General features: G+C 40.3%; 1 protein-coding gene across 6 annotated transcripts in view; it reads right to left on the reverse strand.

Moving 5' to 3' along the window:
- DLG3 (discs large MAGUK scaffold protein 3) overlaps positions 1 to 23933 on the reverse strand; it is a 52968-nt gene that overhangs the window by 14021 nt on the left and 15014 nt on the right. For all 6 annotated transcript variants that reach the window (XM_081566328.1, XM_081566327.1, XM_081566326.1 and 3 more), the window contains one exon: positions 10591 to 10705. In XM_081566328.1, the coding sequence (XP_081422454.1) occupies positions 10591 to 10705 (115 nt within the window). The remainder of the gene's footprint in view (positions 1 to 10590; positions 10706 to 23933) is intronic.

Here is a 23933-nt window from a genome sequence, read left to right on the forward strand (position 1 = left end):
TACATATGGTAAAGTCGACATAAATGTTTTGTGGATGAGGAATCCAATTATTGGTTATTGATTAAACATCTGAGACTTAAATAAAACTAAAAGGCCAGTTTACTTCTAAGATGAATTTCAGACACTTTACAATATTAAAACACATAACACAAGCTAAGTAAAAACCAAATAAGTACAGATTCAAGGCAACAAGAATGCCAGCAGTTCCCACTGCAGTGTCAGGAATGGAACTGTTTGACTTGTTTTGTAACCACAGGCATGTGTTCCTTTTACGACTTTCAAAAAATGTAAGTCAATTTTAAAAGGAACTGCTTTCAAATTTTTTAGGTGTTTCTTTTTCTTTTCTAACATTTCTAAACAACTGCTTCTTCTTGCTTGTTTTGTTTTTTATATTTTAGGCATTATGTATTGGTTTTCTATAGCACTCACCCATCCTTTTTCCTGTGCTCTCCCAATTTAATTACATCACACTTCTTTGGTTAAACAATATTTAATTTTACATCATGATGTAAGTGGTGTTCATAGATGACTACCCTTCCTTTCCTATAAACTTTTTCTATCTTTTTTCCTGGTGGAAATAAATGTCTGATTTTTCATTTGACTACATTTCTACATCTGTATTATTTTGTAGCTCTGTTATTTAACACATAGAAAGCTATTTAGATTTACTATTTCTGTTACAGTATTTGAAAGCAAGTTAAAATATTTGAAAGCAATTTACCTTTGTGTAGCAAGAAAAGGGGTAAGTAGGCAAGGGGTTTTTTTGCATATGCTATTGTAATATTTGAGATTTTTAACTATCCATATACATTAATTTCATTAAAAACTAATATAAGCTCATTGTAGAATATCTGAAAAATATAAAGACTAAAAAAAGGAAAATCACATTTAATGTATCTTAGAAGTAACTCTTCATACTGTTGTGGTATTGTATAATATTGTATAATAAACACACAGATCAAAAAACCACATATTTCACTAAGTTAAAAACATGCTATGTATACACAATTTTGCAACCTTAGTTATCACTTGAAATTGTTTCATTAATATTTGAAATATCATTGACTATTTTTCAAAACTAATATTTTTAATGATGATACAACAATCTATTCTTAAGGATATCCATTAATTAAGAAAATATTTATCACCATCTAACATGACCAGATACTACTCTTCTAGGCACTTTTAAAAAAAGAAGAAAAAAAAAAAAAGGCGCGGGGCAGGGAGGAGTCAATAAACCAAACATCTCTGACTTAGTCATTTACTTCAGATGAAGAACATGTTTGGCTCTAAGTTCCCTGGCAAACAAGGAAAAAAAAGTTAACTTCCCAATAAAATGTGGTACCTGCACTCTATCTCATAAATTTGTGAATCAGCAACACTGAACAACAGAATGGACAATGCCTTTTTTAAACCATGATTCTGTTAAAAACATAGCAGCACAATAGTTGTATTTGAAATTCTGAACTACAATATCATTCTCTGTTAAGAATATAAAAGGTGAATTAACAAGAATTTCCTTTTCTATCAATTGGAACTGCAAATGAATACAGAGCTTTGTAGAACATCAAAGCTTCCAAATGTCATTTCATCCCACTTGCTATCTAAAAAAGAAAATCCCTTTAATATTCTCTAAATTTCTTTTCAGTGCAAGCATTTAATGAGTCTCAGTCTTTCCTAGGTCTTCTCCACCAGGCTAAACATTCAAAATTCCTTCAACAGTCCTTCCATTGTTGTGATCTTGCTTTGTTTTCCAAATTTCTTCCTGCTGAAATTTTGTTTGACTAAGAGCTGGAAAAGTTCCTCACAAACAATGAAAACCAGTCCCAGAGATGCACAGGGCCTCATCTAGAGTTGTTTGGTGGTCAACTCACAGACCAGGGCTCTTAAATCTCAGAAAAATTCCATGAGGTCTAAGTCAAGGTCACATTTTTTAAAAAGGAAAAAAAAGCTAACTGTCCACTTGGCTATGTCTGGAAAATACCTTTCTTCCATTATTTACATACTCACTGACTTTAATTGGCAGCACTGTGTTTGATAGATGGGAAATACAGAAGCAAAATCAGTCTTGGCCTTGTGCAGTGTGTTATAGCGTGAGGCACAGGACAGGACAAACCAAGGCCTCAAAGTCTTTGGAGGGAGCATAGGTCATATAGAGCTTGGGGAATCTATGAGGAAGTGTTGACTTTTGAACTGGGCCTCAACAGGGTTCAGGTTTCAAAAGACAGAGATAGGGAGAGGCCCTTCTGGTGAGAAGGAACAGCATGAGCAGTGACTCCGAGGCAAGCAGCCCAGGGTGTGTGCTGGGGTCACCAGTATCCACGTTTGGCCACACGGCAGGGCATTAGGGAGAGCAGCAGGCCAGGGCCTGCCTGTGAACAGCCTGGAGTCCAGCTGAGGAGTCTGGCATTCATTTAGAAGGCCTTGTGTGACCGACTTCATTGCCTCTGCTTTCTTTTTTTTTACATCATTACTGGGCTAAACTTTCATATGGAAGGCAATTCACTAAAAGAACAGGCCTGAGAGTAAAGTGAAACCACCTTTCAAATGACATACATTTCATGTAAAAAAAAAAAGTATGTAAATTAGCCCTTAATAAATTTTGAAAAAATATCGACTACCTACCTAAGATCTTTAAGAAGCACGCTAAACTGTAGCCATCTAGCAGTAACAGTCTCTCTTATCAACAGCCTAGAAACAAGGAAGTGACAGGGATTGGCACCTTGTTACAAAAGCTTCCAGTCAGGCTTGGTAAGAGGATCAAAGGGCACCTTTCTCCACAACAAGAATATATCCTCCTGCCTGCCCCTTTTTATCCTTAGGGCAAGCACTTGGGAAAGTCAAATGCTATAACATACCACCCCTTTTAAATCAGACTAAACCAGTGTTCCAGAGCCAAAAATGCTACACATGCAGAGCCCAGATGACACAGCGACCAACCTTTTCAACCTGACTCAAACCATGGATGAGCAGGAAGGAAAAAGCAACACCTATATATCTCTGGACACCGAAAGAAAGACCATAATTAATGACTCTGTCACCTTGGTCCCATCTCATGTGTGAGCTTATTGACAAGAGATTCTACTGCGAGACTGGAAACCTCAGCAACTCCTTACCTTTTCTGGTCTAAATAAAAAGAATTTCATGGGGGTCTCCAAGTTAAGGACTGGTCAGGTCAGAAGGAAACACTACATATCAGGAGAAAACAAAGCTTATGAAAATACTATCATCCACAGCCTAAGAGCACAGCACGTGGTCTACATAAAAGATTATTCTTTAACCCTGGATATGTCCATGCACCTCTGGGAAGCAAAGGAGAGCCACCTGTCAAACGTCATGGCCAGGCCAAAAAATACTGACTTAAGTCTTAAGAGCAGGTAAAGAGCATGTCCCAGGGAAAATGCGGCACATAAAAACAGAAAGCAGGCAATGAAGCCACCTTCTGGAACCACGTCACACCAGCACAAAAAGCAGATGCTCACTTCCCAGGGTCTGCAGGTTGGAGTTCCCAAGCTAAGTTTCAGCACATCATCTTTACATGCCACTGCCTGTGACCCCATGGATTGTAGCCCGCCAGGCTCCTGTCCATGGGATTCTCCAGGCAAGAATACTGGAGTAGGTTGCCATTTCCTTCTCCAGGGGATCTTCCTGACCCCATGGGTTCACAAAGAGTCGGACACGACTGATCAACTAAGCAAAAACAAGAGCTGCCTACAGGGATGATGTATGCACTCTGGAGGACTTTGCCTAATCTTCCTTTCAGCTGGGACCTCACTGCCAAGAGGGAAAGCAGGAACATAATCAGCTCAAAGTAAACAGATTACTAGGCCCAAAGTCTCTGCAATTTAGGTCCTAAATTTTAAACTTTGGGTCTGAAAGATCCAGAAAAAGCAAAAGCATCTGGCCCAGTCACCCCTGTGTGTTAGGGAATAGGAATGCAAAGAAAATGGCAGGAAACTGGTCAAGCAGGTTTCTCAGAGCAAACAACAGCACTTCAGCCTCAAAGGCAAGTAGCTGCTTCCGTGTGCTCACCTAGTAGTGTGACCACCTCTCTGCCTGTGGCTCCAGCCATCTGCCTGGCCTGGGAGGCTCTGCCTGTCCCCTTGAAGTTCCCAAGCTAAGTTTCAGCACATCAGCTTTAAATGCCACTGTGTTTCCTAAGGAGAAAGCATCATCAAAGGTCTTGAAATATATGTTGTTTAAGTGGTGATCTTTCAAATAGTATCCCCTAAGAGATGCCCACTAACTTCCCTGGTAGTTCAGTGGTAAAGAATCTGCTGCCAATGCAGCAGCTCCTCCGTGGCACAACCCAAGTTCCACCCTTGTCTGTGACTGTGCCCACTCCAAATCTCCTTCTTCCAAATTCATACTATGTATTTAGCAGTGATCTTTCTTAATATTTTCTGTTTATTGCTATTTCATTCTTGCAGTTTTTTAATCTTTCATATTATATCCCTTTGAGGGATAGAAACCATCAGCCCTTTGAGGACTAAGGCCATGTATGATATTTGTGAATGGTGATTAGACCAAGCTGGGGTAGGGAGCACAGAACACACTCCCAGTTACCACCCCACAACAGGTTCTTCCATGAAAGTGAAAGTGTTAGTCACTCAGTCATGTCCAACTCTTTCTGACCCCATGGACTGCAGCCCACCAGGCTCCTCTGTCCATGGAATTCTCCAGGCAAGAACACTGGACTGGGTTGCTATTTCCTTCTCCAGGGGATCTTCCCCACTCAGGGACTGAACCCAGGTCTCTCACATTGCAGACAGAGTCTTTACCATCTGAGCCACCTGGGAAGCCCCATGTTCTTCCACAGTATTGATATATCCCTCCCATACCAGTTGGGAGATTCTGCTTTCTTCCTTTGGTTGGTGTTATGGGCTAAATATTTGGGTGCCCCCCTTCCAAGTTCATATTGAAGCCCTAACCCCTAATGTGATGGTAAGTGGAGGTGGGGCCTTTGGGAGGAGGTAACTAGGTTTAGATGAGGTCATGAGGGATGGATCCTCATCCTAACATTACTGCTTTTATGAGAAGAAGAAGACAGGAGAGACCAGGCTCTCTTCTCAGAACACACCCAGGAAAGGCCATGTGAGGACACAGCAAGAAGGTGGCCACAACACACAACAAGCGGGGGGAGTGGGGGGCTCACCAGAACCTGAATTTGCCAGAGCCTAGAACTTAGGACTTCCCAGCTCCAGAACTGTGAGAAATATATGGTTGTTGTTCAAGCTACTCAAGCCTATGGTATTTTGTTGTAGTAGCCCAAGCTACGTGAGACAGAAAGTACCTGATAAAAGGCACATATTACTTAAAAGTTGAGCAGCCCCTCCCTTGCCTGGTCCATCTAAAGGATACACAGAGAGCTATGCAGCGCCAGTAATTCATCATCCCTTGACCTCAGCGTGAGAGTCAAAGTTTCTAGCAGCTTCTGAAGAGCAACTGAAAACCCCAAACTTGAGTACTTAAGTAGACACAAGATGGGCCATCACAAGAGGAGCGAATGCAACTGGCAGCCAGTCAGGAGTCCCTGGCACATCTTGAAGAAGGGAACATGGAGAACAGGGAAGGACACTGTTCTCCTCAGCCTACCTCAGGGTCTCAGGCCTTAGAGTGCAGTTATGAAGTTAGAGGAGCATTCACAGATTCCTGATGTGTGAATATTCAGGGTACACAGCACCTGTTGGATCAGGTGAGGCGATGATGAGTCTAGGACTGGTGTCTGGGGTATACGACAGGCAGTTCCAGAATCACTGATACAGGAAACTGTCCCATCCTATGGTAGCCCCCAACACTATATAAATTCTTGTTGCTTTTTAAGATGCAGATTATCATCACTCCCAAACTGTGTCAGATAGTGAAACCTGGCAATATTATACCTTGTTGACATCTTAATCCACAACTGCAACTCATTAATGAGCAAGACAAAGTTGGACACTCTCAAGCATCATCCAAGCCAATGTTTCTGACACTGTTTCTTGAATCAGGACTACAGATAGGGCATGATTTCCTTCCAAGAGCAGGAAGAAGGCTAGGATGGCAGATGGCCAGCCAGAAGGCCAGGGTTCCCAAAATGCCTGATGCTGTCCCATGGCTGCAAACAATGTAGCCAGGTTAACAGGAACAGAGTTTCACAAACTATTTCTACAAATGTACTATCAAACCTCTTGGCAACTTTTGGAGGACAAGGTCTTCTGCTTATTTATGAAATTAATTAATTAAATATGAATGTAGAACTTGGAGGTCTCTGGAATGCTAAAGTTCCCTGTGTCTTTTTACTACCTTCACATCAGGAACAGCCTGAGTTAAACCTGACCTGGTCACCCTGACCCTGAGCAAAAGGCTGGAGAAGCATATTTCTATGGACTTTTCCAGGGTGGAAGGCAAATGAACCAGAAGAGCAGAGGCCCTAGACTGGGCACAAAGAGGGCCTCTGTTCACCCTGTCTATACTATTTAAGAGATGTTTCTAGTATGGTGAAGGGTGGGAAAGGCCTTTCCATTAAGTCACTAGTGACTTTAAAACCAAGTCTCATTTTCCAAACACTGTTATCTGTCCTCTCTCTTGCTGACTTGCTCCACAAATCCCATCGCCCCTGTGGTCGGTGCAGTTGCAGCTCCCTAGGGCTTCACTTGCTACAGCCTTGGTGCAGCTGCAAGAGGGTGGTATTTGCTTCAAGATAGTTTTGCAAGCCCGTGCACACTAGAGGAGGATAGAGACTCAGGGGAAGGGAAGGGAGGAGACTCATGTCAGAAGGGGAAGCAACAGAGAATAGAATTAGAGGTGAAACTCCCATGAAAAGGGTTCCTTAACTTTAACTACCTGCTGCACACTATCTTCTGTGTGGATGGTAAGGTGCTGGAGGGCAGGAACCGCTTCTACTGCTTCCTTGAATCTACCCTCCACAACCACGCTTAATTTCTCAAGCCTGTGCTTTACTACTTTGCACATAGCAGGAGCTCAAGTGCGATGTTCAGTTTTCAAGTGAAAACAGAAATAAACATCTATTGTGACAAATAAGTTGTCATTCCTAAGTATTATGATTGCTTGTTAAAAACATAATTTCCCCAAACCCGGTGAATCCAAATTGATAGAAGAGGAGCCTGGGAATCTGTATGTTTATTAGCATGCCAGCTGATTCCTATCAGTAAGTTTGGGAACTGCTGAGAGAACCATATTCTGGTCAGAACAACCAGGTTCAAATTCCAGTTTCGGAACTTTTCAGCTGTCTAACTGGAGTTTCAGTTTTCTTACCTGCAAAATGAGAACAACGATACCTACTGTGTAGCATTATTAAAAGGATTTTAAAAGCAACTTAAGGATAATAAACAAAGGTCCTAATGCAGAGCATGTGTTCCCTAAATATTTGTTTCCGTTCATCCTGAAGACACTGGGAACTACTGAAAGCCTCTGAGCAGATCATTAGCTTCAACCTGCTCTGCAACTCCAGACAAATGGTTGCCCAGCCTCTTCTGTAACACCTCCAGTGACAAAGGATCATATTTACTATCTCCAAAAGCAGTCCATTCCATTTTCAGACAGTTTTAATCATTAGCTCTTTCTTCTTTATGTAGAACTGAGATATGCCTTGGGTGACAGAACAAATCTAATCCCTTTTCTACATGATATGGTGATGCAATTAATTGAGATAAGGACAGTGAGGAGGAGTAGGTCTGTTGTATGTGGAGGGGAGGGGTCCATTTGGAACACACTGCTTGTTTGAAGCACTGGAAGGGCAGCTCCAGGCACATGTCCAGCAAGTGGTTGATACACAGGTCTGGAGTTCAATAAAGGAATCAGAGCTGTCATTTACATGATGACAAAATTTGAAGCTGTGAAAATAAATGACACTGCTATCTATGGGGCAGAGCTAATGAAAGGTATTGAAGAATGGCCAGCAAGGTAGAAAGAGAGTCTTTAAAGAAGAAAGCTGGTAAATTCATGAAAAGTACTGTGGTGAAGAGGTCAGACCGATGGCAAAGAATCATCGAACCAGTCACCCCAAAAGAGTTGGGCTTCTGCCCCTCCAGAGTCTTCTGGAGTTGCTTGGAACCATACCATCATGCTGAAAAGCAGATGCACACTTCCTTTCCTACTGAAAGAGAGACAATTTGAAGAAGTAGCAGCAGCAAGTACAGAAGACTGCAACATTTTCCAGCCTGGATGCTAAGACTGGTTTCTCCCAATAAGGCTTCTATGCTCCTATCTTTGGGGAAACACTGCTTAGTACAGTCCCTCCTGGAGATTAATCACAGTAAAGAACCCTATTTTCCTCTGTTTAATCCTGCATTTGCCCAACTTACTGAACCACTGATTTTTCACACAATACTTAACATCTTGAGGAACCAGTGTCTCCTGGCACACAATTTGGCAAATGTGGTCAGCAGAAGACAGACAAGACAATAGTTTACGGGACTGTTGGTATGGAGGGAAATTTTTTTTCTTTTCAAAAATTAAAGAAACTTGAATATGTTTAAATGCTTAACAAAAGGAAGCCACTGTAGAGTTAAAAAAAAAAAGGCCAAAAACAGGCACTAGAGCGAGCCAGGCTCCAAGCTTTGGTAGAGGGTTAGCTCAGCAAAATACCTTAGGCCAAAAACAGGCATGAAAGGCAGTAGAATGAGCCAGGCTCCAAGCTTTGGTAGAGGGTTAGCTTAGTGAAATACCTTAGCTCACTACTCTGCAATATTATTTCCCTTGATGAATCCTAGTGATTATAAATGTTCACTATTCTAAACCATATTTACTTTCCTCTGAGGATACAGATGTTATCTAGATAAGGTTAAGAGCAGATGATATAAACTGTATAAACTGATTCACTAGAAACAGAGTGCAGTCTCCACCCTTCTCCCCAGAGTCAGACAGAATGTGCCCCTTGCCAGGACCAGAGAAGGGTGTTTCAGGTCTTGTAGGTCGGGAGCTGATGCCCCACTCCCCCTGCCCAGGCAAGGACAGCTCTAGTGCAAGATAGGCGGAGAGGGGAAATCTAAAAATAAAGCTCTCCAAAGAAACCGTCTTGCCTAAAGAGCAGCTTCCCACGCACACTGGAGTGCCACATCTGCGGGGGCTGGAAGCACGGGAACGGAACAATCCTGACCAAGTCACGTAAGTATTATCCTTTTGCGGAAGGCAACAGCACATTTGAATCCCCCCACTGGCACCCCAATGTCTAGGCTGCAGACCCAGAACAGGGGCTGAGTGACAGAAAAAACAGGAGACTGAAAAGATCACCAGTGAGTAGCCCAGCCTTCCTCCTGCTCTCCTCTCTTCACAGCAAACGTGAAGAAAGCTGCTCTCAACACAGAGGGAATCAAGCTGAGGGTTCATTCTAGAAAAGAACCATGAAGGAGTCCAGTGGGCTTGAGGCTCAAATCTGGACTCTCTTGGCTCTTCTCCTGGTAGGAGGGTCAGGGACTAGCAACTGAGGAAAAAGAAAATCAAGCACCAAGAGAAAAACTGCAATTAGCATTTACATTGGTTGGCTATCGTCATCTCAAACCCCAAGGACAAAATAGATGTCACGTTGCCAGGCAACTAGTAACTGTAGCCTCCCTTCCACACTCCCCAGCTGGTATCAGAGACCACTAGAAAAAGTTCAACAAGAGTTTGATACAAGCATTAAAACACAGACACACACAAACACACAGACATACACAAACAAACAGACATACACAAACACACAAGCCTCAGAGGACGGACACACACACACACACACACACACACACACACACACACGCCTCAGAGGAATAATCCTACCACTTCTTTCTCTGAGGATTTTACCCTTGGAGAGATACAGTGTACTTACCCCAGACTGTTGGAGTTTTGCCAAGAAGCCCAAGCAGGAAGAAGAAAACTATCACTAATTCTAGGAGTCCACAGTGTTCATTTAGCAATCTAACTCTCCAAGAGGTTTGTACTTTGACCTGATAAAGTATTACAACATGCCTCAAGGGTCAGAAGCTCAACCTTAGACAGTATCTCTGAAAAGCTTTAGCAGCAATCCAATGCTATATATCTGTTCCACCCGCCCTTCCTGTGGAAGGTACATCATCCCATCCTATGTCCCATGACTCATTTACAGCAGACCATTGCAGCAGGGAGCGAGCAAACACAACTTATAACAAACAAACAAAACAAAATGTAGCAACCTGTCAGTTCTTTGGTCTCTTAAAAGAGACCCTGTACCAGAACACAGTGATAGCCGATATGTTTGGATATAAAGTCTGATGTCTATTATGCATATGTGGAAGTGGGAATGCCAAGTTTCCCCTCAAATCACAGATTGTGAGCAAAGTACTTTGAACATTTGAGTGCTATTTGAATGCTGACTAGCAACAGTCTTTTACAATTAGAGAGCACACTGAAAATTTCCCATACTGAGTCATTCAGGAGTGAAAAGGAAGAAGCCAGCTCACAAAAGGGAGGAGATACTGACCATAAAGTACACAACCTGAGCATACAGTGCAAAGTGTTGTTTTAGTACTGGGAGTACACACTCCCTATCCCACTAGTTAAACAAGAAGGGCTGGGTTGGCACGGAGCTTCCCTCGTGTCACACAAAGCCTGGTGTTCAGAAGTGAGACTTACCTGACATACAAGGACCTCTTCTCACTTGTTCGCAGGGACCCAGACCCAGAGCTCATGCTGCTGTTCATCATCTGTTCTCGCAAGTCATGTATCTTCGATTCAAAGCGACTATACTCTGTCAGGGAGACAAGGGAAAGGACAGGAAAAGAATGAACCCAAGGAGCTGCACTGAGCCTATCTGCCAGCGGCCAAAAGGCCAGGAGGACCCTTGGCTTCAAAGCAGCCAGAGCCAGCCCAGTCAATCTTTGCTTTGATAAGCAGAGTACCTCCGGCAAGCACAGAAAGACAGATTTCTCTCCACTCCCAGAGTGAAAGAATGAAAGAATACACCTGAAAAAGGAGTAACTTTTGGACAAATCAAATGGAAAAAGCTTACTGATCCTTAAAAAAATAACTGGAAAGAGGTTCCAGAGCAGCCTTCATAAATCTTTAGAGCAGACACTGAGGCCCAAGGAGAGCAGATGGGAAAGGAGACTTTCCCGAAAAGTGGATTGCAGAGAACAGATGGCCCTGAGACGCAGGGTGGAGGGGCAGGAAAAGACCTGAGGCCATTATATGATTATTAGGCAAAGAAGATGATCTGTTTCTAGGTGACTTTTTTTTTGAGGGGGGAGAATGGAATGCAGTACAAAGGTAAAAACAAACCTCACAATCAGAAAAGGAGATCACAAAGCTCTCCTGAATTATTTCCCTTTCAACAATCAGGGTCTTTGGCTTCAGTAACAATTGAACAAACACCACAATAAAAATTCTCCCAAACCCAGAAGTCTGCTGACATCTCTCTCCTCCAAAATCATCTAGTCAGTGGGATCATAAGTCTGTGACCAACTATGTAGCCCACTGACACCATCACACAGCCTGAAAAAGCCTCATCATTCTGGAATGGTGACTCCAGGTTTATACCCAATTTAAGAAAACTTGACAAAGGAAAATGAATTCTATCCATACAACTACTATAAAAGGCTTTTTATAGGGTTACTTTACTGTGACATTCTCCTAGTACATCTCAAATGTGATATTCACATTTACTACACACATACAGATGCACACACTCACACACACACACCTCACACATTTTTCAGGTCTATGATGGCCACATAAAATGGGATATCTCTAAGGCACAGACTGTGAAAATGATAGAAAAGACGGGGAGGGAGGTGGGTGGGGGGTCCAGGAAGGGGAACACATGTAAACCCATGGCTGATTCATGTCAATGTATGGCAAAAACTATTACAATATTGTAAAGTAATTAGCCCCCCCCCAAAAAAAAAGAAAATGATAGAAAAGAGGCATACTTCATTATGAGAAGCTGATTTTAAAGGAAGTCAAAATTTATACTAGGGGGTTGAAGGTTGGGAGCTGCTTTAAAAAAACAAACACATTTCCAGGGGAAAATATTCCACAAAAGCATTTTCATGCACCACAGAGGGCTGGCAAGAAGCATCCCCATCTAGTCTGTATGACTCTACAGGCAGAAAACAGAACACCTGTTCCAACACCTGACACTCCCCCTTCCCTCAGCAAAGCAACCTGACCTTCAGTTGGGTATAAAGGGAAACAGTAAAAAGCCTAAAGGGGAGAAAATAAGAGTTCTAACTCAAACAAATCTCCTCTTCCCAACCAAGTTTCTTTTTGTTCACTCTGATACCAATGAAGCCAACTGGTTAAATTTGTGTGCTCTTCCATTCATCACGCACTGGTGTTATGGTGATTTGTCCTCATTACTTACTCCCATCCCTGAAATCCTGCAGGAAGCAGTTAAGTCACTGACTCACCCATTAAATGTTGGGGGAAAAAAAAAGAGACAGCAGCTGAACAATGTCCCTGTTCTGAGGGTTACAAGGCAACACATCAATATCAATGAGGCGTCCCAATCTAAAGGTAGAGGGCGGTAACCAATCTGTCATAGCAGCCCTGGACAGCAGCAGGGCTATCTACCTCCAGAGCCGCCCAGGAACAGGTCCCACCCTAAGGCTCAACCCTCCAGCCCAACCCTCTCTAGTTGGCTCTTTCTGGCCCTCCTCCCCACTCATCGGCTCAGAGAAGACCGGGTGAGACAAAGAGATTTCTGACCAAGCAGCCCTTTCTTGCGCAAGATAAGTAAAAGGCAGAAATATGCATTGAACGCAGGAAAAAACACCCAATCGATCTTTGATCTGTTTTCCCCTCTCCCAACTTGTTTATATATTCTCTTCTTTGGAATTGGCTTGCCCACTGAACTCCAACTTAGCAGATCATGGCAGTTGCTTAGTAATTACATTTCTTTAAAAACCCTTTAAAAAACAACCACCAAACCACCATTTCCTCAAGCTCCTAATCCAAGGTTGATAACACTGTGCCAGAGGGCCCACTTAAAATAGACTATAGAAAGAGAACAAAGCTATTGCTTTAAGGAAGTCATTTTCTGTTTTCTACATGCCTCTAAGCTTTCAAATCTATTAAACAGTGTTTTATTCACTTTTCCCCATTCAGATGATCCCCTTAGAGCTCTAGCTGCTCACAGGTCTCTGGCTTTTATTTGCAGAGTTATCTAATGTCCAGTAGGCAGAGAATAGCCTCTGAATAAATGATTGTTGGGTAAACGAGAAGCAAATTAGAAAACTGTGCCCAAGTCGATGCTTCCGTTCTCAAACTAATAAACCTAATGGTTTATTTAACTGATGGCTGCCAGCTTCACTGAGGGCTTGGAAAGGTAGTTAAGAGGTATTCCCCACTTACCTTTGTTCCCAAGGTTAATTGTTGGAAGTAAATGGAGTATATGTTTTTTAAACACATTTTTGAGATGCTAATAACCCACAGTGGGCATCTGATTAGCAAACTTTGCTTTATAACAAGGAAAAAATAATTCTCACAAAAAGCTGTTTAGAATAGTCTTTAGATAGATAGTACCTCATCTTAATATTAGAGGCATCATTTTCCAAGAACAAAAGCTTCACCTAAACAGTATCTGAATTCTAAGACTCACAATCTGCCAAGGCCTCTCTTCCCCTTTCACTCAAAACAAACCCGTTGCTGGAAGGCATATCCTAGGCCTAAGTCATTGCCTTAGAAGCCCATCAGACAAGCCACTATAACCCAAACGTCCTACTTCAAACAGGCTATTTTAAAGAATATTTATTACTAAAATCTTACGTCTACTAAACTGTGTTATATTTATTTTTTCCCATTCAGATGAACCAAACTATTTGTGACCCACAAAAGATATCCATAGTGAGTCACTGCTCCCTCATTCTCTTTACTAATCACAGAGAGAAAAGCGGGTGGGGGTAGGACAATCAGACATCATTCCCCCAAACAGGGTTCCTCACTGACCACCTGGGGGCCCTCTGAAAAACCAGGATTTTTGGACCCTAGCCCTTGACACACTGACTCCGAACTTACTGAGTAGGCCCAAGAATCTGTATTTTTGACAAGTATAAAGGTGATTCTGATGCCAAATAAAGTTTGGAACTGATTACAAAATTGATTTTTGTTTGTTAGTTCAGGGAAAAGATAAGGTAAGTATCCTGCAGCCAGTCTCAAAAAGAAGGTAGTACAAGAGGGTTGGAAAGCTTTCATTAAAAAAAAGAAATGGTAATATAATTGCAAATTCCATGGGAAAGTGCTAAAGAGGCCTCTGTCCAATGTGCCTGCAAAGAAAGCTAATGAGTTTACAAATTTTTAAACTATAAAAGTAGCATATGATTTTAAAAAATATTTTTTTCTTTGGACATCCCTGTATCATTTTCCCATCCCAGTACCCAGAAGCAACTAGTTAGGATTTTTAGCATGTATCCCTCCTGACTTATTTTCTGTATATATCATTTATATACATTAACAACTCACAAAGATTTACATGCTTTTTTCATTCTCTGATATGTCATGGCAACCTATACTGACATGACTCGTGATCTACCTCATTCTTTATAATAGCTGCATAGTATTGCATATTATGGACAGATCATAATTTATTCAGTCATATCCCAACTGATATATATTTATAAATTGTTGATTTTTTCCATTACAATCAGTGCTGCTCTGTGTATTTGTATGAGCATTTCCATAGCATAGATTCCTTGAATTGAAACTGCAGGGTCAAATCATATGCACATGAAAAAATTTGACTGGCACTACCTAACTGAACCCCAACATTCTGAAACCCTTTTACTGGAAGTGAGGATAAACTGTTATTCTAAAGCTTCCAGCAGCTTTTCTGTTCCTGAAGAAATAGAACGTACCTTTGAGGACAGATTGATCCTTCGTTTTGGGAGAAAAAACTTTAATAAGCATTTTGGTTATATGAAAGTAGAGCCAAAATTGCATTCTTGAGTAGACAAAGAGGAACCTCAAATGTTCTCTCTGCATAATCACAGGAAAGGTCCACCTGTGGGTGGGATTGCTGATTTAAAGGGCTTGCCCTACCACCTATATGACATTCTATCTACCTCTAGAACTATCTACCTCTAGTTTTGACCACTTTGCATCCACCTACTTGATAATTTCAAGCCAAACCTCCCTGGTACTGGAAACAACAGCTCCCTTTCCCCTGTGCACAACCAGTGTTTCCTCAAGTTTTGCTGATGTTCTTCCTAACTGCCTCCTCAATCCATCTCTTTCTTTCTAATTTCCATTGTCATTGCCTTTTTGTTTTCTCATTATTATTTTATCTCTTGCCTGGATTTAGGTCACATAGTTACCTCTTCTCTGGACCACTGCTGTACTGCTCTAGCTGGTAGTCTGCCCCAAGGCTCTCCAAATTCCAGTCCAGTTTAAGATTCTTATTTGAAAAGCCTTCCTAAAACTCCAACTTGGAGCCCCTCATCCAAGTATCTATAATAATTCAGTAGCAACTAAAGAATTTTAATATCTCAACTAAAATGTCAAAGACTGCTAAAACCATCATCCTATCACTCTTAGCTGATCTATCTCATGTGTCATCAGACAGATCATCCTCTTTTAAAAACATTTTATTTATTTTTTTAATTTGTGGAAAATTGCTTTACAATTTTGTGTTGGTTTCTGCCATACAATAACAGAATCCTCTTTTGAGTTAACCTGCCTGCAACTCTTGAACACAATTTGTTCGTTCCTAGCTATTACTCCCTTGTCCTGAAATTTTCCTCCCTGCCTGACACTGAACATCCTTTATGCTGTTCACCACCCCGAAGTCTTATTCATTCATTTATTTATCCAAATATTAACTAAATGTCTAGTGTGTGCCAGGCACTATGAGAGCTGATGGGAATATAAAGGTAATCAAATGGTTCCTAGAAATTACAATAATGAAAGAAACAACCATTTAATTACAAGTTTAATATGATTGTGAGACTAACAGGGTGACCCAACCTACTGAGGGGTGGATAGGAGGATGTTAACTAAGGTTTCCATGAGGAAATGACATTTAAGTCAAGTCTTTAAGGATGAAGAGTTAGCCAGGGGAAGAGAGAGAGATAAAGCATTCCAGACAGAAGAAACAAAATATGTGGGGGTACAAAATATCTGGATCACAGGGAAGTAAGGAGATACTAGCAGATCGGACTAGGAAGGCAGACAGAGGTCAGATTATACATGACCTTGTGGATTTCTGCATCCATCCTAAAAGTAACAGAAAGAAGTCACTGAAAGATTTTAAGTAAACGACTGACATGAACATGTGTGTATGTATATCACTTTGGCTATCATGGGGAGAATAAGTGTGGTGCCTCACATGTAGATTTAAGTTTCTTCAGATCAGAGAACCATGCTCTCTCTTCTTGTCTAGCACCTACAGCCTGGGGGTGGGCAGCCTGCTTTATTTACAGCATCCAAACCAGCTAGCTCCCAGTCTCTGCTCAAATATACCCAATGCTGGGAAGCTCTCTATTCCTTCATCATTAGACAACACTATTCAAGAGAAAATTGTTAGATCGAGGGCCATCTCTTTTGTTAGCTGGTCCTATTTTGGTGTCTAAAACAGTATAAACATGACAGATTCTCTTCTGTATAACTGTATGAAGGAACAATTTAAAGAAAATCAAAGAGCTGGGAAAGCCTACTGAATAAGACTGAATAGAAGGTAGAGTGTGAACAGGGGAAGGGGAAGTGATGGCAGGTTGGGGGCCAGATTATAAGAGTTTGAGTAGGGGCTTTTCTTACTAGGCTGTGGAAACCACTGTTGAGTGTTTAAATAGGAAAGTAATACAATTAGAACTAGGTTTGGGGGAAGATTATTCTGAGAACATAATATAGAAAGGAAAACAGGGACAAAGGCAACAGAGACCAAGAACCTGTTCTACTAGTACAGACAGTGACTTCAAAGGCTTGACATAGTGTGGGGGCAACTGAGGATAGAAAGAAGAGGCAAGAATCAAGAAATATGCTGGAGCCAGAGAAGAGAAATTTTGACATCTGATGGGATGTAGGGTGAGAAAGGATCAAAGACAGCTTCTGAGTTGTTTCCTAAAAGACCAGGAAAAGGTGGGATAATATCAGCCATAAGAGAGAATGGCCATCATGTGCTCAAAATAAGTTCTCTCTTTTCCAGGCTAAATATTGTTACTTCCTTAAACATTCTTCATCTAACATGGTTTCCAGGCCCTCCACTGCCTCTCCCTTTTTAAAATCTAGTGCCCAGAATTTGTGATGTCATTTCCTTTACAAAACTATAAGCTCCTTGATGTGGTTTTTGTTTCCTTCTCAAAGTTTAGCATGGCAATCGGCACCCTTGTTGAGTCAACAACCTTTAATGAATGTGTAAACTTGCTATAAAGATCTGACAGGACAAACCTGGACACTGTAATTCTCAAATTCTGGCTCCTCAGGAACTAATGTATGGAAAAAGAACACAAAACTTTCTCCTTCCACTCACCCCAAAAGGGTAAAACTTGAACAAAACTGCAAACCACTTCTGCAAAATACTAACATATCAAAGCTTTCAAGACCTATTTAATAGCCTAATAAAGCATCAAAGAGGACTGAAACTACAATGTTCACTAATATGAAATGGACACATAACCAAGCCTCCAAAGCCATCTCCCCTCTAAGACTTTGATCTCAAATGCATTTACCTTTCTAATGACAGAAAAATTGTCTTCTTGATATTAGAAATGACACTTGTCAGTAATTTGGAAATGCTGAAAGGGGCTCAGTTTCTCAAACTATAGAAAACTTATTTGGTTCTATTGGATTATGGGTAGGAAAATGTTGTAGAGACAAGAAACAAATAGAAGCAACAAAGAGTACTTAGTCTGTGTGCAGCACTGACTACCTATGGTGTGAATAAAGATATAAAAGGTAAATGCTCCAAAATAAAATAAAAGCCATGCCTACCAAATTCGGAAATGACAATGAAGCTGGGGAGACAACTGGATGAGACTTTAGACACACAGATCGTGACAGGCAGGAACAATGGAAAGACACAAATACAAATAAAATGAAAAAGAGAAATGTAACTTGCTGACCTTAAGTCCCCACACAAATACTGAGTAAAAGAGCTGAATAACAGCACAGTGTCTTGGTTGGTTATCATCACAAAATAAATCAATAGTTGCCCAAAGACTCATTTGTTCCTAAGGAAGTGAAGGTGTTCAAATCTCAAATTCATACAGCCCTCATCTGCCATTGCTGAGCTGCCCTGAGCTCAGAGAAATCACATGAGACAGTCACAAATTCTGATGAGTATGAATTGTGTTTTAGGTTTCTACAGTTGCCTGTGGAATGCAAACCCTCAGGATCTGTATGAATTACAAGCATCTGTGCCAACAACATAGTTCATGTTTTCAAAAGAAATGAATGGAGCCAAAAGTAAAATAAGCCCAATAAAGAAGATACCTGTCAGTGTGGAGATAAGCACATGAATTGTCAAAAAGCACATTTCTTAGAATCACAAACTTGTCCCTATAAAATAATATGAAGCCTATTACTTGGGTTAGTTTCTAATTATGGAGCCTACTATTTAAAAAATCTGAAACCTCTACAACTAAATTTCTCAGGTCCCTTCTGATTTTTACATAACTATGATTTTAGAATCAAATCAATGCGATCCATAAGAAATCAAACCTAAGACTAGTCTAATTAAAAATTTTAACATGATCTACAAGAAGGAAATCTTCACATCTGCAAATAATTCTAAACTCTTTGGGTCAAAAAATACCAATGTAAGGAGTATAAATTGAAACAAAAAGAATTTAAGGCTATATGAGAGGGCAGAAACATGGCAAACAGGCCTCCATATGGGCAAATGGTGCTTGAAGAAAATTTCAGCTCTACTTTTAGAACAATGGGCTCAGAACTATGACTAACCCAGAACAGAAACTTCAGTGTCATTGTATTTTGGTCCCTCCACTGTCACAATGCTTCCTCAGCCATACACACACATTACCAGAGTTCTGGATAGCATCCTGATACTGGGAATAAAACAGAAAACAAGACAATCCATATCAGCATGCCATAAAAAATTCCAGATTATTCCTACTGACTGGATGTTTGTGTCCCCTAAAGAGCTTAGTGAGGATGCAGGAAGGGCACTGAGCAAAAGCACTATACTATATAAAGGTGCCATGACATTCAGCCACCTGGTCTGAAACGAGTAGAAAGAAAAATGCTTTGATCTTATATCAAGCTAAGAAAAAGTTTTTTCATAGCACCTAGCCATTGGCTCTTCTCACCCTATACTGAATCACCAGCGATCAGGGTAAAAGCTTCAAATAGGGTCTTTTCTCTATTTCTAAAGAATTTCACATAGCATATTCAAATAAATACAAGATTAACAAAGCCTTTAGCTCCTTTAGCCCATAAGTCAAAGTCTATGTAGAATCATCCCAAGATAAAACACCTCATCTGGAAAACCTGAGAATGAATAAAGAATTATACCTTTCCTTGCTCTGAAGGTAGCAGGTACTCTTGTTCACAACAATCTTTCCCACTTAACAGAAATATTGCAATATAGTGACTGAAACACAACATTTTATGACTAAGCCTGCTAATGAGTTAATGTAACCGTTTTCTTTTTATTATTTACTTTTAATTGGAGGATAACTGCTTTACAATATTGTGTTGGTTTCTGCCTTATATCAACATGAATCAGCCATAGGTATGTAACTGATTTCTATGTTTTGTTTTGGTTTTTTGTGGCTGCAGCTGCATCCAGCAGCTTCCAGGATCTTAGTTCCCCAACCAGGAATCGAACCCAGGCCCTCTAGAGTGGAAGTGCAGAATCCTAACCACTGGACTGCCAGGGAAATCCCTGATTTCTATGTTTTACATGTCAACTGAGAGTCTAGATTCAACTATTCTTCACAGTGGTCACTCCAACAGGATCACAAATTATCTGACAATATTTATTGGGGTATCAACTGGATCTTTTGGGTCAAGTTTCTGTGGAAGGAACCCAGAAACTGAGACCTAGAGAAAGACCCTTCTGGTTATTTGTCAAAACATCTGTGGTCATTTTTCAGTAACTGATAATCCCAAAGTAAAATATCACAGAACAGAATTAAGAAACCCCAAATCCAAATTATGAGCATGTGTGTGTGGTTGTGTGTGTGTGTGCGTGTAATAACAGTGGCACTCCAAAACAGCAAGAAAATAATGGATTATCTGATAAATGGTTCCAAGGTAATTCCTTAAAATATTTGGAGCAAAAATAAGGTAGTATCCTATCTTACATCATAAATAAAGTCCTGGCAGGTTAAAGTTCTAAATGCAAAAAGAAAAACATTAAACAACTAGAATTTTTTTAAAAAGGTGGACATTTATTTTCTCTCAGGGTAAGAAAGGCCTTTCCAAAGCTATGGGCAGAGGCAAATTACACAAAAAAGAAAACACTATAGATTTGACTACATAAAAACAAAACATCTGTACATCAAAATAAAATAAAAAGCAAAGTACAAAATGGGAAAAATCTTTCAACATATATGACTGACTACTTTAAAGCTTTTACGGGTCAGTAAGAACTGCTTCCCGGGTGGTGCTAGTGGTAAAGAACCCATCTGCCAATGCAGGAGACATGAGATACATGGGTTCCATCCTGGGTCAGGGAAGATCCCCTGGAGGAGGGCATGGCAACCCACTCCAGTATTCTTGCCTGGAGAATCCCATGGACAGAAGAGCCTGATGGGTTACAGTCCATAGGGTCGCAAATAGTCAGACTTGACTGAAGCAACTTAGCATCCATGCAAGAACTGATAAATATACCTCAACAAGGAAATGGGGAAAGGGTATGAACAGGCAATCCACACACAAAAAATGATCAATGAACACACACACAGAAATGTTCAATTCTATTCTTAAAAAGACATACAAATTAAGATATGCATTAAATAACATTTTTACCTATCTAATTTGCAAAGATATTTTAAAAAATAATACTCCATGTTAGCAAGGATCTCAAAATATACACTTCCCTGGTGGCTCAGACAGTAAAGCGCCTGCCTACAATGCGGGAGACCCGGGTTCAATCCCTGGGTTGGGAAGATCTCCTGGAGAAGGAAATGGCAACCCACTCCAGTATTCTTGCCTGGAAAATCCCATGGATGGAAGAGCCTGGTAGACTATAGTCCATGGGGTCGCAAAGGGTCGGACACAACTGAGCGACTTCACATATTGTTGCTGGAGATAGAGAAATATATCAAATACATATTAAATATATCAAAAGTCTTAAACATGTTCATATCTGTTGGCCCAATAATTCCATTTCAAGGAATTCATTCTGAACACATAATCACAAATTCACAAAAAGCCTCATACAAAGATATCCATCAATGTGTTATTTATAAAATCAAAAAATTGCAAACAACCTACATGTCCTCCAATAAGGAATCGATTACATGAATTATGGCACACACATGATGGAATATTTAATTATTAAGAACCATTTTAATAAAATATTAATGACATATGCTAAGTTAAAAGAATGGATACAAGACTGCTTAAATACAATGATCCCAGTCTTGAAAGACATACATACGTACTATATGAGATATAAAAGTTTGGAGGGAAATACACACAAATACATGGTTATTTCTGGAGGTAGTTTTACATGTGATTTGAGCTTTTTTTTTACTTTGTATTTTGTTGTTTTCCAATTTTCTACAAATTTGAATGTAATATTTATATATCCAGGAGAAATATAATTTAAAAAATTATGTATTACAATATAAAATATAATCTGAGGGGGATGTGGAGGCAGACTGAAAAGGACAGGCCCAAGGATGAAGACAGGACACACGTGTACTAGAAACTCCCCTCCATGCTGCTCCTGGCTCATTCTTCATTTTTCCCTGGGACTGATCACTCAACCAGTTGCAGACAAATCCACTTAAAGTATTATCGCTACTATCACCTTGCCATCTTACCCAAGAGTAGACCAAAGAAGCCCTGCCAATGCCTTGCTGAAATCTAGATACACCACATCTACCATATTTCCTTGATCTACCAGTCTAGTAACCCTGTCCATCAAGGCAATTTGGCAGTCTGACATGATTTGTTTGACCTTGGTGAATCAATGGTGGTTTCAGTGCTCACCACTTCTTTTTCTGAGTATTTACAAAACTCAATAATCTAGTTTATTTAACCCAAGATTCAAAAAATCTTTCTTCTTTTTGAAAATCTGAAGGACACTCATGTATGCAGACATCCATTGTATATATTTATACAAAATGTGTTAATTTTATCAAGTTGAAAAATCCCCAAATCTCTACGGTCTTTGCTTTTTTAAGATATCTAAATTCAATGAAAAGTAAACAAAGATCCATTTCAAGAGGATGAAAGCATTGCCACAGAAAAGAAGAGGGGAAGACAAGACCTTTATTAATGCAAGATTGTTATTAACTCAAGACTGTGATTCAGTAACACTCTAGTTACAAACAGGAACTTGTGAATTGAATTCACAACTTACTTCCACTTATCTAACACAGAATTTGAGTTAGAAGAAACATGTGGGATCATTTTGCACAGTCCCATCATTTTACAGATCAGAAAATTGAGGCCCAAAGAGGTTGACTAGTACAAAATCATTCAGCTACTAAAAGTCAGAACTAGAAGCCAGGGCCTTGGCTACTCCTCCAAGATGATTCCTTTTCTTAAGATAAAAGGAGCAAAAACCGTATTTTTTAATCTCAATGACAATGATATGCGTGCATGCTTAGTTGCTCAGTCGTGTCTGACTCTTTGGGACCCCATGGACTGTAGCCCATCAGGCTCCTCTGTCCACGGGATTCTCCAGGCAAGAATACTAGAGTGGGTTGCCATGCCCTCCTCCAGGGGATCTTTCCAACCCAGGGATTGAACCCAGGTCTCCTGCATTGCAGGCAGATTCTTTACCGTCTGAGCCACCAGGGATAGGCTGAAATTATTCTATTTCTCTATTAAAAACAATAAAACAATTACCCTATTGTGGAATATAAGTCTAAAGCTTTAAAAAAAGAAAGCAACAGTGTAAATATCAGGGTCAAGATTTCAACAAGCAACACATTAAATTAAAAAGAAATCCTAATAAACTAAAAGAAAAAGAAAAAGAAATCCTAAAAAGCTATAAATAAATAAGAATTCATTCTCCATATTATTCTAATCATTCTACCCTATCAGAAGAACCAATGTTTTATAGACACCAAAGTTCCTAGGATTTTGTCTCAAACCATCTAACAAGGACAAGAAAGCACCTGTCTAGCTAGATTCAGAATGCTTTGCCAACTCTAGCTACCATGTCCTTAAGCTACATGGAAGACAGAAAAGCCCAGTGCACGCAAGTACAAACAGAGAGAGAGAGAGAGAGAGAGAGAGAGAGAGAGAGAGAGCGAGAGAGAGCGAGCTGTATATAAAGTTCAGCCCCAGGAGGCAAAAATGAAAAGAAAGCTAACATTTTTTTCTCTTCGAAGTTTGCAAAACAGGGTGGGCCTAAAAGGGTGTAGCCACTTTGGCAAAATCTGGCAGATCCTCAAAACTGTTCAATGTTGTTACCTTATGACCCAGCAATTTCACTCCTAGGAATATATACCCAAAAGAATTGAAAACATATGACCACACAAAAACTTCCCATGAACATTGATAGCAGCGGTATTCACAACAGTCAAAAGATGGAAACAACCCAAGTCCATCAGCTGAAGAATGGATAAACGATTTATGGTATAACCATAAGATGAAATATTATTCAGCCTTAAAAAGGAATGAAGTGTTACATGCTACATCGTGATGAACCTTGAAAACACTATGTTGAAAGAAGCCAGACACAAAAGACTGCATATTCTGCATATTATATGATTCCATTCATATGAACGGGCCAGAAAAGGAAACTTTACAGAAAAAGAGAGTAGATTAGTGGTTGCCTTGGGCTAGGAAGAGGGGAGGAGTTTGGGGGAAATAGGGAGTGACTGCTAATGGGACAAGAC

This window comes from Giraffa tippelskirchi, chromosome X, assembly GCF_054371585.1.
Source record: "Giraffa tippelskirchi isolate mGirTip1 chromosome X, T2T-mGirTip1v1.2.pri, whole genome shotgun sequence".
NCBI lineage: Eukaryota > Metazoa > Chordata > Mammalia > Artiodactyla > Giraffidae > Giraffa > Giraffa tippelskirchi.